The sequence below is a fragment of the Haliotis rubra genome, unplaced genomic scaffold (genome assembly GCF_003918875.1).
Source record: "Haliotis rubra isolate DU_JTF1 unplaced genomic scaffold, ASM391887v1 Scf746, whole genome shotgun sequence".
In the NCBI taxonomy this organism is placed as follows: domain Eukaryota; kingdom Metazoa; phylum Mollusca; class Gastropoda; order Lepetellida; family Haliotidae; genus Haliotis; species Haliotis rubra.
This window is the reverse complement of record NW_025767464.1, coordinates 115,234-130,048: the sequence shown is the minus strand read 5'-3', so window position 1 is coordinate 130,048 and position 14,815 is coordinate 115,234. Positions and strand designations below refer to the sequence as shown.

Below are 14,815 nucleotides of genomic sequence, written 5' to 3'. Positions count from 1 at the left end.
GTTTCAATTTACAGATACGTTTTGTGGATCTAGGGACTTGTTGGAGATTGACAAGAGGGTTGGCTTGGTAATCATTTATAGTTACACCCTACCATGCTCCTAATTTCATTAAAGGAAATCTTAAAACAATATTTTTTATTCATCAGCATTTAGTCAAAAACAAGTAAACACTAAATAGATACATAGAATAAATTTCTTTATCTTTGTGAAAAATATAATCACTCAAAATGTAACAGTGCGTGGATTCCAGTGTAATTGTAAGTTGATATGTTTTTCAGTTCCAAGAAGAAGACCAGTTTTCTGTCCGCACTGCCAGTCGCTTGTTTCAAGGAAACGAGGAATCCGTCTGGAATGGACGGCAGTTTCTCATCAGGTTAGTCGTCAAAGATACTTCACTTCATAGGTTTCACTTAACGACTTCAGTTTGATCTGTCCCTTTGTTATCCATCATATATCAATAATGAATATATTTAATTATTGTATATCAAATATGTAACTGTAACTGAAAGTGAATAAGTTGTGTTACACATTTTACAGTTTTTAAATTAAAGTAAAGGTCACATTAAAAAATAATATTTTATGTTATTATATTGCTGTGAATGTTTCTTTAGAGGGTTGATAAAACTAAGAAATACCCACGATTTTTCATTCATGGGAAATGTTAGGTTTTGTATGCTTTTCTCAGTTGAGTTGGTTATTTCAATTTGAAATGAATAAGATCACATATATAATAAGGTGTTACATTCAGTGTTTAAACATGATTCGTATCTATTTAAAATATGTATGTACCGTTTTACCTATTCTTAGATTTCAATTGGCGATTTGGTAGTAGATGTTACCTTGAATATGAGTACAGTAACAGTAATAAATATTACCACAATTTGCTTCAGAATACTGGGTTGGCTACTATTTTCTGGTACCAATCAATCAAATAAGTGACATGTCCAATGGAAGATACAATATACATGTATACTACAGATCTTTCCTTTGTGATTGTGAAAAAATCTTTTGGGTACATCTACAAATTAGTCGTTCTAATTTTATAATTTCATTGTGATCAGATATACCACTGTGCATGTTTTTGAATATGTATACATGTGTTACTTTGGCTGTTTTGTAGTTTTACTAAGCATTGTATGTATTGTATTTGCAGGATGATGCAGAGTCTGTGTGGGACGATGAGCATGGCAACGATGTTGTGCCAGACATCAACCAGGACTCTTCATATTCACCCACAGATCTTAAGTAGAGCATACACCATCTGTTTGCGGTTGTGGACTGGTTCAAGCCTTGTTGTAATCAACTTGGTTATATTTCCCCTTTCTCTGTGTGGCAAAACAAATGTCTCAACTCAGGCTCTGCTTCATATGTACCAGATCAGAGGATTGCTGTCAGCTCAGTATGAGTGCAATAGAAGCTTCATGATTGTCAGCAAGTTGCCAAGTCTTTACTATGTGAGATTGTTAGTGTGTATATGTTAAGATACATTGAGGCAGCTTCAAATGTACACTTCATGTATATGGGCCCATGACCTTTCATACAATAAACATTTGAATTTGAATTTAAAATCTGTTTAATAAATACCACAGCAAGTATGTTATGCCTGCACTAGTAGACATCATTTCATCATATGCATAAAATGTTGTAGGGTTTTGACATATTTGTATTTGCATATTCATACAGAAGTTGTGTTCTCCAATGCTGAAGATTCCCTCTTGATGTGGCTTCTCTCATACATACATTACATTACATTACATTACATTACATTACATTACATACATACATACATACATACATACATACATACATACATACATACATACATACATACATACATACATACATACATACATACATACATACATACATACATACATTATTGGGTTCTGTTGAAATGTGAGCTATTCAAAATAATGAAACAGATGAATCATATCAGTGACTGTGTTACTGTGTTTGTTGTTTTTCGTGTACAATGTAATAAATGGTACATTCACAAGTTATGCAGAATGGTAGTGAGTTACAAAGTCACATCGGCAGCCATATCGTGAAAGTCGTAAATCTAAATTTGTAAATGTGTACATGAAATAAAACAAACTTATATACCTACCTGTCTTCTAAGGACAGTAAAATAACTAGTCTATCACAAATGTACACTAAAAACTGGCATGTAACCATAAACACTTTAACGGTACAGTATAAAAATGGGCTATAGATTGCCAACACCTGAAGGTTGATCAACATACTAGGGACTACGGGAACGTACAGTACTTTTGCTTCCTGCACGGACCCTAGCTGGATTCTGTATATAGAAATTATCTTGCAAATGTAACAGTAAGTAAATATTGTCCCCCAATGTAACAGCACAAAGCTAAGTTTGCCATTTCATCTAAGCTGAAACCAACAGAAACCTAGCGGAAACCTACATTACCCAGTATTCAATAGGTTTCCGCAATAGCGGAAACTAAGTCATTTTGCTATGAATGTTTCAGCGAACTGAAACTAAATGGAAACGCATAATGATAGTTTCAGTTGTAGAAACTTGACGGAAACCTAGATTTGTTAGTTTCAGTTTTGTAAACTATGCGGAAACTCGCATTGTCTGTTTCCGGATACTGAAACCTAGCGGAAACCTACATTACCCAGTATTAATTAGGTTTCCGCAAGAACGGAAACTAAGTTATTTTTGCTGTGTGTCGGATACGTTGACACGTTGACAACAAGACACCGAGCATGGACACCCGATCCATTAAGTCATATCATAAATCTTAGTATTTTATCACAAGGGTTGTATTTTATCCCAACGATTATCGAATACAAGGATCAGTATTTCTCAAACGTCAGACAAAATCTTAGGGTTGGGTCGAATTTTTGGGTCGGGTGGTAACGAGAACAGGACATTTTTTATATATGGCCTTATTAGAAGCTTATCGAAGAACTCAAAACGACGATCTGATTTAAAGTTAACCATTGCCTTTTCAAAATGGACCTAATGAATTCTTCGCATTTGTACTAATATTTATTTATTTAAATATATGTTTAAACAAGCTTGGTTCGGCAATATTATTTTTCAGATATTGATGTCTGTTTTCTCATCTCGTCTCTCATCGATAGACATATAACGTGCGTGTGAACGGCATCAAACATAATTATAAAATGATTAACAGACAGATCAATCACTGGGTTTTTATTCCACGTATTCGAACAAAATGACCACGGTCTGTAAATAATCCAAATATTGACATCATGAATATCGATCTATACAACTGGAATACGTGAGTGAGTGAGTTTAGTATTACCCTGCACTCAGCAATATTCCAGCTATATTGGCGGCGGTCTGTAGATAATCCAGTCTGGACCAGACAATCCAGTGATTGGGATACGATGACATGTTTCAACCAAGTCAGCGAGTCTGACCTCCTGATCCAGGTCGCCTCTTACGACACGCATGGGTTACTGAAGACAAATTCTAACCCGGATCTCCACGGGTAATTGGAATACGATTTCCTGCATCAAGACTGTCTTCGATCCCGTCAATCAGTAAGATCCACCATCTTACGACAAGCATGGGTAGTTGGGGATCAGTTCTAACCCGACACATCTCGGGGTATGTCAGTGTGTCATCCCTCCCAATGTCATACTGTACAAGGGGCGGTGGGGTAGCATAGTGGTTAAAGCGTTTGCTCGTCCACCGAAATCCAGGTTACCCACATTGGTACAATGAGCCAAGCCCATTTCTAGTGTCCCCCGCCGTGATATTGCTGGAATATTGCTAAAAGCGGTGCAAAATCACTATTGTTGTATACGTGAAATATTTGAATTTCTTATGTATTAGTTTCTTATATTCCGTAACAAAAAACGTCTGCCAATGTGGACAAGGGTGGTGTTGATCAAAACAACCTAAGCGCTAAGGCGGCCTTAAGTCAGTGTTAAAGTATGGGAGTTAAGGTCACCTTAGCGCTAAGATCGCTTTGTACAACGGCATCCAGACATATTGATCTGCGACTTGTGGCAAAACAGACGCCAGCTTAATTCTATATCGTGCAGATGCGACGGGAGACATTTGCACAAATATACCTACATGCTATGCCGTTTGATATTGTATTTTGATCTATCGACCTGATATACGATCACGCAACTGTGACCAGATGGCGCCATTAGTGCGGGCTTTATAAGTAGAACACGGGTACTTCACACAATCTCACCAGAAGAAGGAAGCAAGTGAGTACACCTTGTCTTTGTATCAGATTTAATGTTTATTGCATGTGTATTTTAGGGTACGGCAATACCCGTGAGGATACGGGGTAGAATTGGTCTTCAGTAACCCAATCTTGTAAAAGGCGACTAACGGGATCGGGTGGTCAGGCTCGCTGACTTGGTTGACACAAGTCATCATGTCGCAATTGCGTAGAACGATGATCATGCTGTTGATCACTGGATTGTCTGGTGCGGACTCGAAAAGATAATAGATAAAACAGATAATAAAATCAGTGAAGTTGATTGTATAAAAATGTTTAGTTGATAATATCCTGTGAATAATTCTGGCTTGAAACCATCTCAGTTTGGTATCTAAAGTAGTTTTAAGTGGTTTTATTAATATTTTCCCACTGTAATTCAGCAGGAACACATTCCCCCTGCCCCTTACAGTTTAAGTTAAGGATCACACACATTCAAAATAGAATAACATTCTTTGCCTTTCTTATGTACTACTGACAGCAGTTTCCCTTACTACAGTATTATCAGTTTCAGCAAAAGATGCGGGCTTACCCATTTTCAACTTACTCAGGTATTTCTTTATAGCCTTGATTAGCCATTGATAATGAAGATATAACAGGATATTTGTGCACTGTATGTAATGCATTGGAAGTTGAAGACGAGAATCATGTCTTTTTTTATTGTAAATATTACGAATGTTGGCGAGAAAAATATTTGGTACAACTTCGAAAAGTGTATAAAGGTCCACTAACTTTAGAATCTATTTTCAAATCAAGAAACTGTCAGGTAATATATTTCACTGCTTTATTTCTGCATAATGTATTCCAAACAAGAGCTGGATCCATTTGACCACGGTACATCGATTTATACAACTGTATAACTGTATTATAGGCCACTAGGCCGATATTACGCAAATAAACCGTCTGTCTGTCTGTCTGTCTGTCTGTGATAATGAAGATATTGACATCGAGTTCAAAAGTGTATTGGAATTGCTCAAGTCCTTATGTTCCCTTTGGGATTAATAAAGTCCAGTAGTTGGCTGACACCTTTACCAAACCATTTAGATTAAAAGATAATTATTTACCGTTTGTGATGTCATTGTTGTAAACGAAATGTGTTCCATTTATGATGTCCAATAGTTTTCTCATCCAAGGTAGCTTTAATGAATAAACGCGGAAAGGAAATTCAGCCATACCAAAACAGCCATCTTTCAGTGATTACAGATAAAAGTTCTTTTAATCTGATCTGGTTTCCCACGCCAAAGAAATTAAAATAACATTTTAGTTCCAAATGGCTAATAGGGTTAGGGAGTGTCAGAAATAGATAATTTACTTTTGAAATGACTAAAGCATTGACAATAACAATTCTACCAAGATGACTACAGAATCTTTTCATCAGTCTGTTTATCATTAATTGATTTAAAAAAAAGAAGAAGTCTATTTTCAATTTTTCGTCAGTCATGAGACTTAATTCTGTTGAAAGATATCTGTTAGTAGCTTAAAATATTCTGAATTCCCCTAAATATTTAGACAGGGGAAATACTTCGCCAGACTATTATTCATGGTAAGTATCTATATTACCTGAGATTTGTCAAAATGTATTTTTACTCCTGACATATCAGCAGACGTGTTTAATGTGTCACCGGTAATGTCTAACATAATCCTTGTCATTTTACCGTCCTTCGTTGACAGGGTTTTATAACTTATGTGTATTTATCTTGAAAATAGAATTTGCTTTAGTCACGATATGGCTGAAATATTGCCGATGTGACTTTAAATTTTAACTCACTCACTCACTCTAATATAATCCCTCTCTCATCTGCATACTGTGTTACCTTCCTTGAACTTCACATTTTTCACATTGTTTCATGAAGATGTAAGGGTATAGCGGATCACCTTGACTACAGCAACGTTCAGCAGAAAACCAATTAGACAATGTGCTGTTGGTAACTAAACGAGAATTGGCACCATCGCATGGAATATTGAACCAGTTTCGGTGTCCTTGCCTAAGTCAAAGTTTTGCTAATAAAAGTTGGAATCGCAACGGAATCAAAAGTCTTCTAGAAGACTATAAAGAACAACATTAAAGGAATGTTGTTAGATTTTGCACAGTTCTTCAAATCATCTATCAGTGTTGTATTATCACCCGCGTGTCCGCCAGACATGAAACCAGTTTGATCAGTACTAATCAGGTAAGGGAGAACAGAATTAATCCTTCAGCAGTGACAGAGGAAAGAAGTCTGTATGGTTAGTACATAAGGGAAATTGGTCTGCAGGTTACGACACCTGTTTTTGTGTGACAGACAAATAGGCAGTAGATAACTATAGATCATGGACCTCAATGAAGGAAGATATATCCTTCCAAAAAGATAGGTCTGATGTTGTTATTCTTTGGTAGTTTGCAAGTTCTTTTCTGAAATTCATTAAATGTCATTTGGCCTTCTAATGAATCTAACTCTTCCTTGATAACCTTACACAAATCTTCATCTGAAAATAGAAATATGCTGTGTAACGTCACTCTGAGCAATATTCTAACTGTATATGACGGTGGTCTGTAAGTAATCGAGTCTGGACCAGAAAATTCACTGACATCATGAATAATGATTTACTCAACTGGGATACGATGACATGTACCAACAACCAAGAGCCTGAGTTGTTGAAGGCAGGATATGCGATTACATCATGCTTTGGTATTCTTTATGCGGTGGAGATCACAGGCCCTCGTATCTTTGCGAGGATTAATGATTAAAATAATATTGTTTTTGAGATGACCCCCGACTCGAAATGCTTCACAGTACAATACATTATGACAAGGCCGGACACTTCGGTGCACCCCACCCGACTGCTTTGCCGATCGCTACGCTACCATCGCATGAAATCGATTAAAACTTAATGTAAACATAATCATGGATGATTGGCCTATCGAGCACTACTCATGACACCTACCAGTTCTTTATTGTTATTTCTGCAAGTCGATTGAAACCCGATTTTGACCCTCAACTAAACGACCTTGACACAAATGGCTGACGATATATTCGCAAAAAACCGGTGAGGTCGAAGCAAGCCATCTGGTTGGTCAACGCTGCTATATTCTTTATACATTTTCGGGAATTTTTACTTTCATCGACTGCTTGACTTGGAAGAAAAGTAAGATTTTTTTCCAGCAATGGCTTCTCAAAAGAAAGCACCATTTGTAAATGTCTCCTTAACAAACATCAACCACCACGAGGGCCTGTGGTGGAGGATTTTGTCCAAAGCTGTAATTTAATGTCTCAAACTAAAAGACTCTGCAAGTCGTAGCATGTTTTCTGTTTCAGATTCTCAATGATGGTTATACTTCTTCTCTTGTGTTTCTTCACTGTTGCAACTTGCGAGAATTGTGTCAGTCCGACGCTGGAGGTTGTGACACAAGGTAGGTGAGACAGTTGACGAACCACTCTCCTACCCAGAGTTCCATGCGGCAAGCCAGCATAGTTCCTCTGCCACAGGCCAGAAAAATGTGACGATTCGTCACATCTTGCAATGTCCATTCAATATAATGTACAGATTTCTTTTACTCTTTTATTTTTGACGAGTCTACACATCTAACTAAACATCTTTAATAGAATGGTTAGTTTCACTGAGAAAATATCCAAAAAACATGTAACACTATTTCGATTTGCGTAGCGATCCTTTGTTTACATAGGTTGTACGGCTCCACGTGCTGTCATCGAAGCTGATGGAGAGCAAACGATGCAGCCAGTTTGATATCTAAATATGTACTGTCATGGACCTTACTGTCGCAGTTGTGGAAGAATATATATGTAACAATGTAAAACATTATGAAGAGAGCGCCGAAAAGCTTTCGTGAGTCCAGTCTCTTCTTATTATGAATATGCGCGTTTGATTACAAAGAAGAGAAAAGTCCGGTCACGTGATATGCAAATTAGCCTGTGGCAGTGATGTTATGTTAGTCATCGCTGTGCCGGAGTGTGTTGACGAACAACAGAGTAGACAAAAGGTATGGAAAACAACATATCCTTCTCTGTAGGTATAACCATGGCTACACTCTCGACAACTGTGACATCTACACTGAACGGTGTAGATTATTGAGTGTTACAGCTGTTGTTATCCATAGGTTGTCTGATTGCTACGGTAACAAAACATTGCAATTTCCAATAAACAGCTTAAGGTAATTACGTGTACTTCATTCAGTGTTTCAAAGACCTTTTTAGAGCACAACAACCGATTAAAAATACCTTTGTGAACGTTTCTGTCACATACTGAGAACATTGATTTAAGATATTTTTATGTAAATGTCTGAGAAAAACCCATTGAACAATATCACAACAAGATGGAATAGGTTTTCATGGCCACCGTCGACAGCTGTCAAGAACATTACAGATATGTCAGTGGTGCATGGGGAAATATTGCCTTGGTGAATGGTACTGGCGCCGAATTTGATGAGGGACTATAGTGTTTGCAGTGAAAACGTACCGATGAATTTCACTTTAAACAGAAAGGTAAATCAAATACAGTGAAAATAAGATTGCGAATGCTCGAAATTTTACCTTGTCAATTGAACATTTAAACCTCAGAATTTTATTCAACTTAGGATAAACGTTGTTTAACAAACGCTCATAGTTTCAAATTAAATGATTAAATGAAACACTGAGATCAAGTAGGGTTGGTCTAAGTTAACGCTCATCACGTACCACACGTGAACTTGTTTCACTGTTCCAACTACTGCGCTTAACCCCTTGAAATGTTATTTAGAAGATGGTAAAGGTTTACCCTGTCATCGACGGTATATCATCCAACTGTTGATAACAGGTTACCCATTTGAGATTTGTAGATATTTGTCGAATTTGACAAAGGATTAACATTTTATGGGGTCATTTAACTTTTCAAGCTGTCTCTCTCCTTCTCTCTCTTTCCTTCTCTCTCTCTCCTCTCTCTTTTCTCTCTCTCTCCTTTTCTCTCGTTCTCTCTCTCCTTCTTTCTCTCCTCTCTCTCTTTCTCTCTCCTCTCTCTCTCTCTCTCTCCTCTCTCTCTCTCTCTCTCTCTCTCTCTCTCTCCTCTCTCTCTCTCTCTCTCTCTCTCTCTCTCTCTCTCTCTCTCTCTTCTCTCTCTCCTCCTCTCTTTCTCTCTCTCTCTCCTCTCTCTCTCTCCTTTTCTCTCTCCTTCTCTCTCCTCCTCTCTCTCCTTTCTCTCTCTCCTCTCTCTCTCTCTCCTCTCTCTCTCTCTCTCCCCTCCTCCTCTCTCCTCTCTCTCCCTTTCTCTCTCTCCTCCTCTCTCCTCTCTCTCCTCTCTCTCTCTCTCTCCTCTCTCTCCTCTCTCTCTTCCTCCCTCTCTTTCTCCCTCTCTTTCTCTCTCTCCTTTTCTCTCTCCTCTTTCTCTCTCCTCTCTCTCTCTCTCTCTCTCTCTCTTGCTCTGCATGTTATATCTGTGTTCAGTCAGTGAAGTTACGCAGCTTACATCAGTGCATTACAGCTCAGTGCACCAATGACATACCTATTTCTGGGCAGCCCTGAAGACCTGGTGCATACCGTTATGATATTGTTCTTGACGTCACTTTTAGATATAGTTCTTATCAAAATACATTATTTGCCCTTATCATTAAGTGCATGCCATTAAGTACAAACTAAAAATCATCTTCAGGTGTAATGTGCAAGACACCATCGACTGACCTGACGGATGGACAACATGATGTTACTCAATGTGGAATTTGGCTGTTCTGTACCTCGGGGAAGGTGTCTGCATGTCGGTAGGTGGCGGACTATATGTGTTATATGCATGTTATATGTGTGTTATGTGTTATATAGATATAATGTGATATAACCACGCAGATTCACACCCCTTTGTGTCGAACTGTGATGCGCCACACATACGGTTATCTCGAAGTATTAGAAGCTTGGTTCCTACGTATTCCTTGGTTCCTACGTATTCCTTGGTTCCTACGTGTTCCTTGGTTCCTACGTGGTCCTTGGTTCCTGCGTATTCCTTGGTTCCAGCGTATTCCTTGGTTCCTACGTATTCCTTGGTTCCTATGTATTCCTTGGTTCCTACGTATTCCTTGGTTCCTACGTATTCCGTGGTTCCTACGTATTCCTTTGTTCCTACGTATTCCTTTGTTCCTACGTATTCCTTGGTTCCTACGTATTCCGTGGTTCCTGCGTATTCCTTGGTTCCTGCATATTCCTTGGTTCCTGCGTATTCCTTGGTTCCTACATATTCCGTGGTTCCTGCGTATTCCTTGGTTCCTATGTATTCCTTGGTTCCTGCGTATTCCTTTGTTCCTGCGTATTCCTTGGTTCCTATGTATTCCTTGGTTCCTGCGTATTCCTTGGTTCCTACGTATTCCTTGGTTCCTACGTATTCCTCTGTTCCTACGTATTCCTTGGTTCCTACGTATTCCTTGGTTCCTATGTATTCCTTGGTTCCTACGTATTCCGTGGTTCCTACGTATTCCTTGGTTCCTACGTATTCCTTTGTTCCTACGTATTCCTTGGTTCCAGCGTATTCCTTGGTTCCTACGTATTCCTTGGTTCCTATGTATTCCTTGGTTCCTACGTATTCCGTGGTTCCTGCGTATTCCTTGGTTCCTGCATATTCCTTGGTTCCTGCGTATTCCTTGGTTCCTACATATTCCGTGGTTCCTGCGTATTCCTTGGTTCCTATGTATTCCTTGGTTCCTGCGTATTCCTTTGTTCCTGCGTATTCCTTGGTTCCTATGTATTCCTTGGTTCCTGCGTATTCCTTGGTTCCTACGTATTCCTTGGTTCCTATGTATTCCTTGTTCCTACGTATTCCTTGGTTCCTACGTATTCCTTGGTTCCTATGTATTCCTTCCTACTTTCCGTGGTTCCTACGTATTCCTTGGTTCCTACGTATTCCTTTGTTCCTGCGTATTCCTTGGTTCCAGCGTATTCCTTGGTTCCTACGTATTCCTTGGTTCCTATGTATTCCTTGGTTCCTGCGTATTCCTTGGTTCCTACGTATTCCGTGGTTCCTACGTATTCCTTGGTTCCTACGTATTCCTTTGTTCCTACGTATTCCTTGGTTCCTACGTATTCCTTGGTTCCTGCGTATTCCTTGGTTCCTGCATATTCCTTGGTTCCTGCGTATTCCTTGGTTCCTACATATTCCGTGGTTCCTGCGTATTCCTTGGTTCCTATGTATTCCTTGGTTCCTGCGTATTCCTTTGTTCCTGCGTATTCCTTGGTTCCTACATATTCCGTGGTTCCTACATATTCCGTGGTTCCTGCGTATTCCTTGGTTCCTACGTATTCCTTGGTTCCTACGTATTCCTTGGTTCTCGCGTATTCCTTGGTTCCTACGTATTCCTTGGTTCCTACGTATTCTGTGGTTCCTGCGTATTCCTTGGTTCCTACGTATTCCTTGGTTCCTCCGTATTCCTTGGTTCCTACGTATTCCATGGTTCCTGCGTATTCCTTGGTTCCTACGTATTCCTTGGTTCCTACGTATTCCGTGGTTCCTACGTATTCCTTGGTTCCTACCTGTTCCTGCGTATTCCTTGGTTCCTGCGTATTCCTTGGTTCCTATGTATTCCTTGGTTCCTGCGTATTCCTTGGTTGCTACGTATTCCGTGGTTCCTGCGTATTCCTTGGTTCCTACGTATTCTTTGGTTCCACCGTATTCCTTGGTTCCTCGTCTCTCGTGAAGGTATCGATACCTAATATGACATTACATTACCTCGGCAATGACGTCATTAGAAGCTCCTCGGGGATTATAATACACATCCAGCAACAAACTGTTTTAATATATTCCCTTACGCATGATCTGCAGTTGACTACCAAAGCGTGAAAAGAGTGTGTGGGTATCGACATGCGAACTATGATCGTCTACTGGGACAAGGATATGTTGCTTGGGTCAGTGACAAGCGGTTGTCATGACGAGCGACCAGTTTGAGTTAAAGCATCCTTTCGTTACAATGACCTTTATTCGATTTACCGCACGGGTACAATACGACTAACGCTTAGTCTCTGAATATATTTGATATAAACAATTCCTTTAACTTGAAAATGAAACCCAGTGAGAAGGGACATTCAGAATCTGAGGTTCCTACGTATTCCGTGGTTCCTACGTATTCCGTGGTTCCTGCGTATTCCTTGGTTCCTATTGGGTATTATTATTATTATTATTATTATTATTATTATTATTATTATTATTATTATAGTATATTTATATAGCGCACATATCAACGCACTAGTGCATGCTCAAGGCGCTGGTATTTTTCCCTCTATCATTGGATGTCAATCTCAACGGCACATCTATTATCAATCTCAACTCCCTGGAGAGTATACAAATCTTGCAGCCACTAGGCGAACCGAGTTATTGTGGCTTTCTCATCCTAACGAGGTACCCATTCACAGTTGGGTGGATTGGGACACATAGTCACAGTACTTTGTCCAAGTTTACTGCAGGTTGGTGTACCCGCAACTAGGTGTTTGCACGTATTCATGTGGCCACCATCTGGTCATATACCAACGGATTCGTGGGTTCTTTTAAATGCACAGGGTTGTGTACTGTACACTAGGGGTTGTGACAACACTGAAAGAGTCTGCACACAAAGTTGACTACAAGGTTTTTACACCCGGTCACAGGTGGGCTCGATCCCAGCACCTCAACCTCGCTGGATCACTAGCCTGGCGCTTTAGCCAGCTCGCCCACCACGCCAGTAATGTAGAGGTTAGTCCAAAGGCTAACACTGTTGAGAATACTTACCCCAATCTGAAATATTTTACATATTTGATGAACATTTCGATTTTAATTATATTTTCCAGAAGCCAGGCGGACCAAAGTTGCCTTTCCATCGACCAGGAATGTTCCGCACTAGTGCAAGAAACCAGCACCTCTACCTTAGCTTGCACAACAAAGAGAAGGCGACGTGACCTGCATCAACCTGCACGACGTTCCCCAAGGTCTGTGTCCGCTCGACTTGTTGACCTAATATACCGACGTGAACGCTCGGAGGATATAACTACATCGACAGAAGACACTTATCATCATGATTTTACAACAGTCCCTCCAACAACAACAACTACAGCTACAACGCCTCCAGTAACTACAACATCTACGGTAGCAGCAGAGCCGGCCACGACCACAACGGAGAACGTGGTGATTGATATTTTTACAACACTCCCTCCAAGTACTACAACGACAATTACAACGCCTCCCACTTCCACAACGACACCTACAAGGCCTCCCACTTCCACAACAGCACCTACAACGCCTCCCACTTCCACAACGGCACCTACAACACCGCCAGTAACTACAACATCTACGGTAGCAGCAGAGCCGGCCACGACCACAACGGAGAACGTGGTGATTGATATTTTTACAACACTCCCTCCAAGTACTACAACGACAATTACAACGCCTCCCACTTCCACAACAGCACCTACAACACCTCCAACTTCCACAACGGCACCTACAACACTGCCCACTTCCACAACGGCACCTACAACACCTCCCACTTCCACAACGGCACCTACAACACCTCCCACTTCCACAACGGCACCTACAACACCTCCCACTTGCAAAACGGCACCTACAACGCCTCCAGTAACTACAACAACAAGGGCAGCAGCAGCAGACCCGGACACGACCACAACGGAGGATGTAGTGGTTGCTGATTTTACAACAGCTCCTCCAACTACAACAACGACATCCCCTACGTTAGTTAGGAAGAAGCGTGAGCTTAATGACGAGTGGAAAAATGAAGAGGTTGGTAGATCATTCACATCAGCGTTGAAGAAGAGAAGAAATACAGTCGAGGAAAAGAGGAAGAAGACGAAAAATGACAACAGCCAGCTGTTGAAGTACATCGCATCAAAAATGCGACGTGGCAAGAAATTTTCTATTTTGTTCGCCATACTTGACGAAAATATAACTTTGTAATCATTTCTGATTAACAGCCTGGTCAATATGGGCTCAAAACGTGTCATATATATTACTCAAAGGAAGTTAAGGAAAGCTCGCATACAGTCATATGACCAGACTTGGTGTCCTTTACTGTTTTCTAATAATATATATCTACTGTCTTTCTGGGCAGATTTAATGTTTCTAATTTTGTTCAAGATTAAAATTAAAATGGTATTTATGATTTCAAAGAAATCACATAACGGCCCCCTTTAATCAAATAAACCTTCAACAGCAACAAGTGTTTTCTTAATTTAATTTCGAATTCGAAAATTCAAACGCTGCCATGGTAACTGTGTACTTGATCAACGTAACATAACGGTAACTTCATCATATCACATACCGGTCATATTTGGTATTCAATGTTGTACACATGTATCACGATGGTGTTTAGATAATGTAGTCCTAGTGTCATTGTGAGTGAGTGGGAGATTTTAGTTTTACGCCGGTTTTTAGCAATATTCCAGTAATATCAATACGGTGGACACAGAAATGGGCTTAACACATTGTACTCATTTGGGGAATCAAACCCGGGTCTTCGGCATGACGAGCGGACGCTTTAACCACTGGGCTACCCCACCGACACTTTACATAAAGACATACATACACAACTATATGAATCCTAACATAGCAGGATATATACAAATTTTCCAAAGACACACATGAAGGCAGTGTCTATA

At 39.8% G+C, this 14,815-nt stretch overlaps 1 protein-coding gene across 1 annotated transcript; it reads left to right on the top strand.

The window, feature by feature from the left end:
• The first annotated feature begins 4,147 nt into the window (after positions 1 to 4,147).
• Positions 4,148 to 14,361, top strand: LOC124259992 (mucin-2-like). Its single transcript, XM_046694221.1, has 4 exons — positions 4,148 to 4,218; positions 7,529 to 7,623; positions 9,852 to 9,957; positions 12,998 to 14,361. Exons 2-4 carry the CDS (start codon positions 7,536 to 7,538, stop codon positions 14,112 to 14,114), a joined length of 1,311 nt encoding a protein of 436 aa, XP_046550177.1. The 5' UTR covers positions 4,148 to 4,218; positions 7,529 to 7,535; the 3' UTR covers positions 14,115 to 14,361.
• Positions 14,362 to 14,815: the final 454 nt, after the last annotated feature.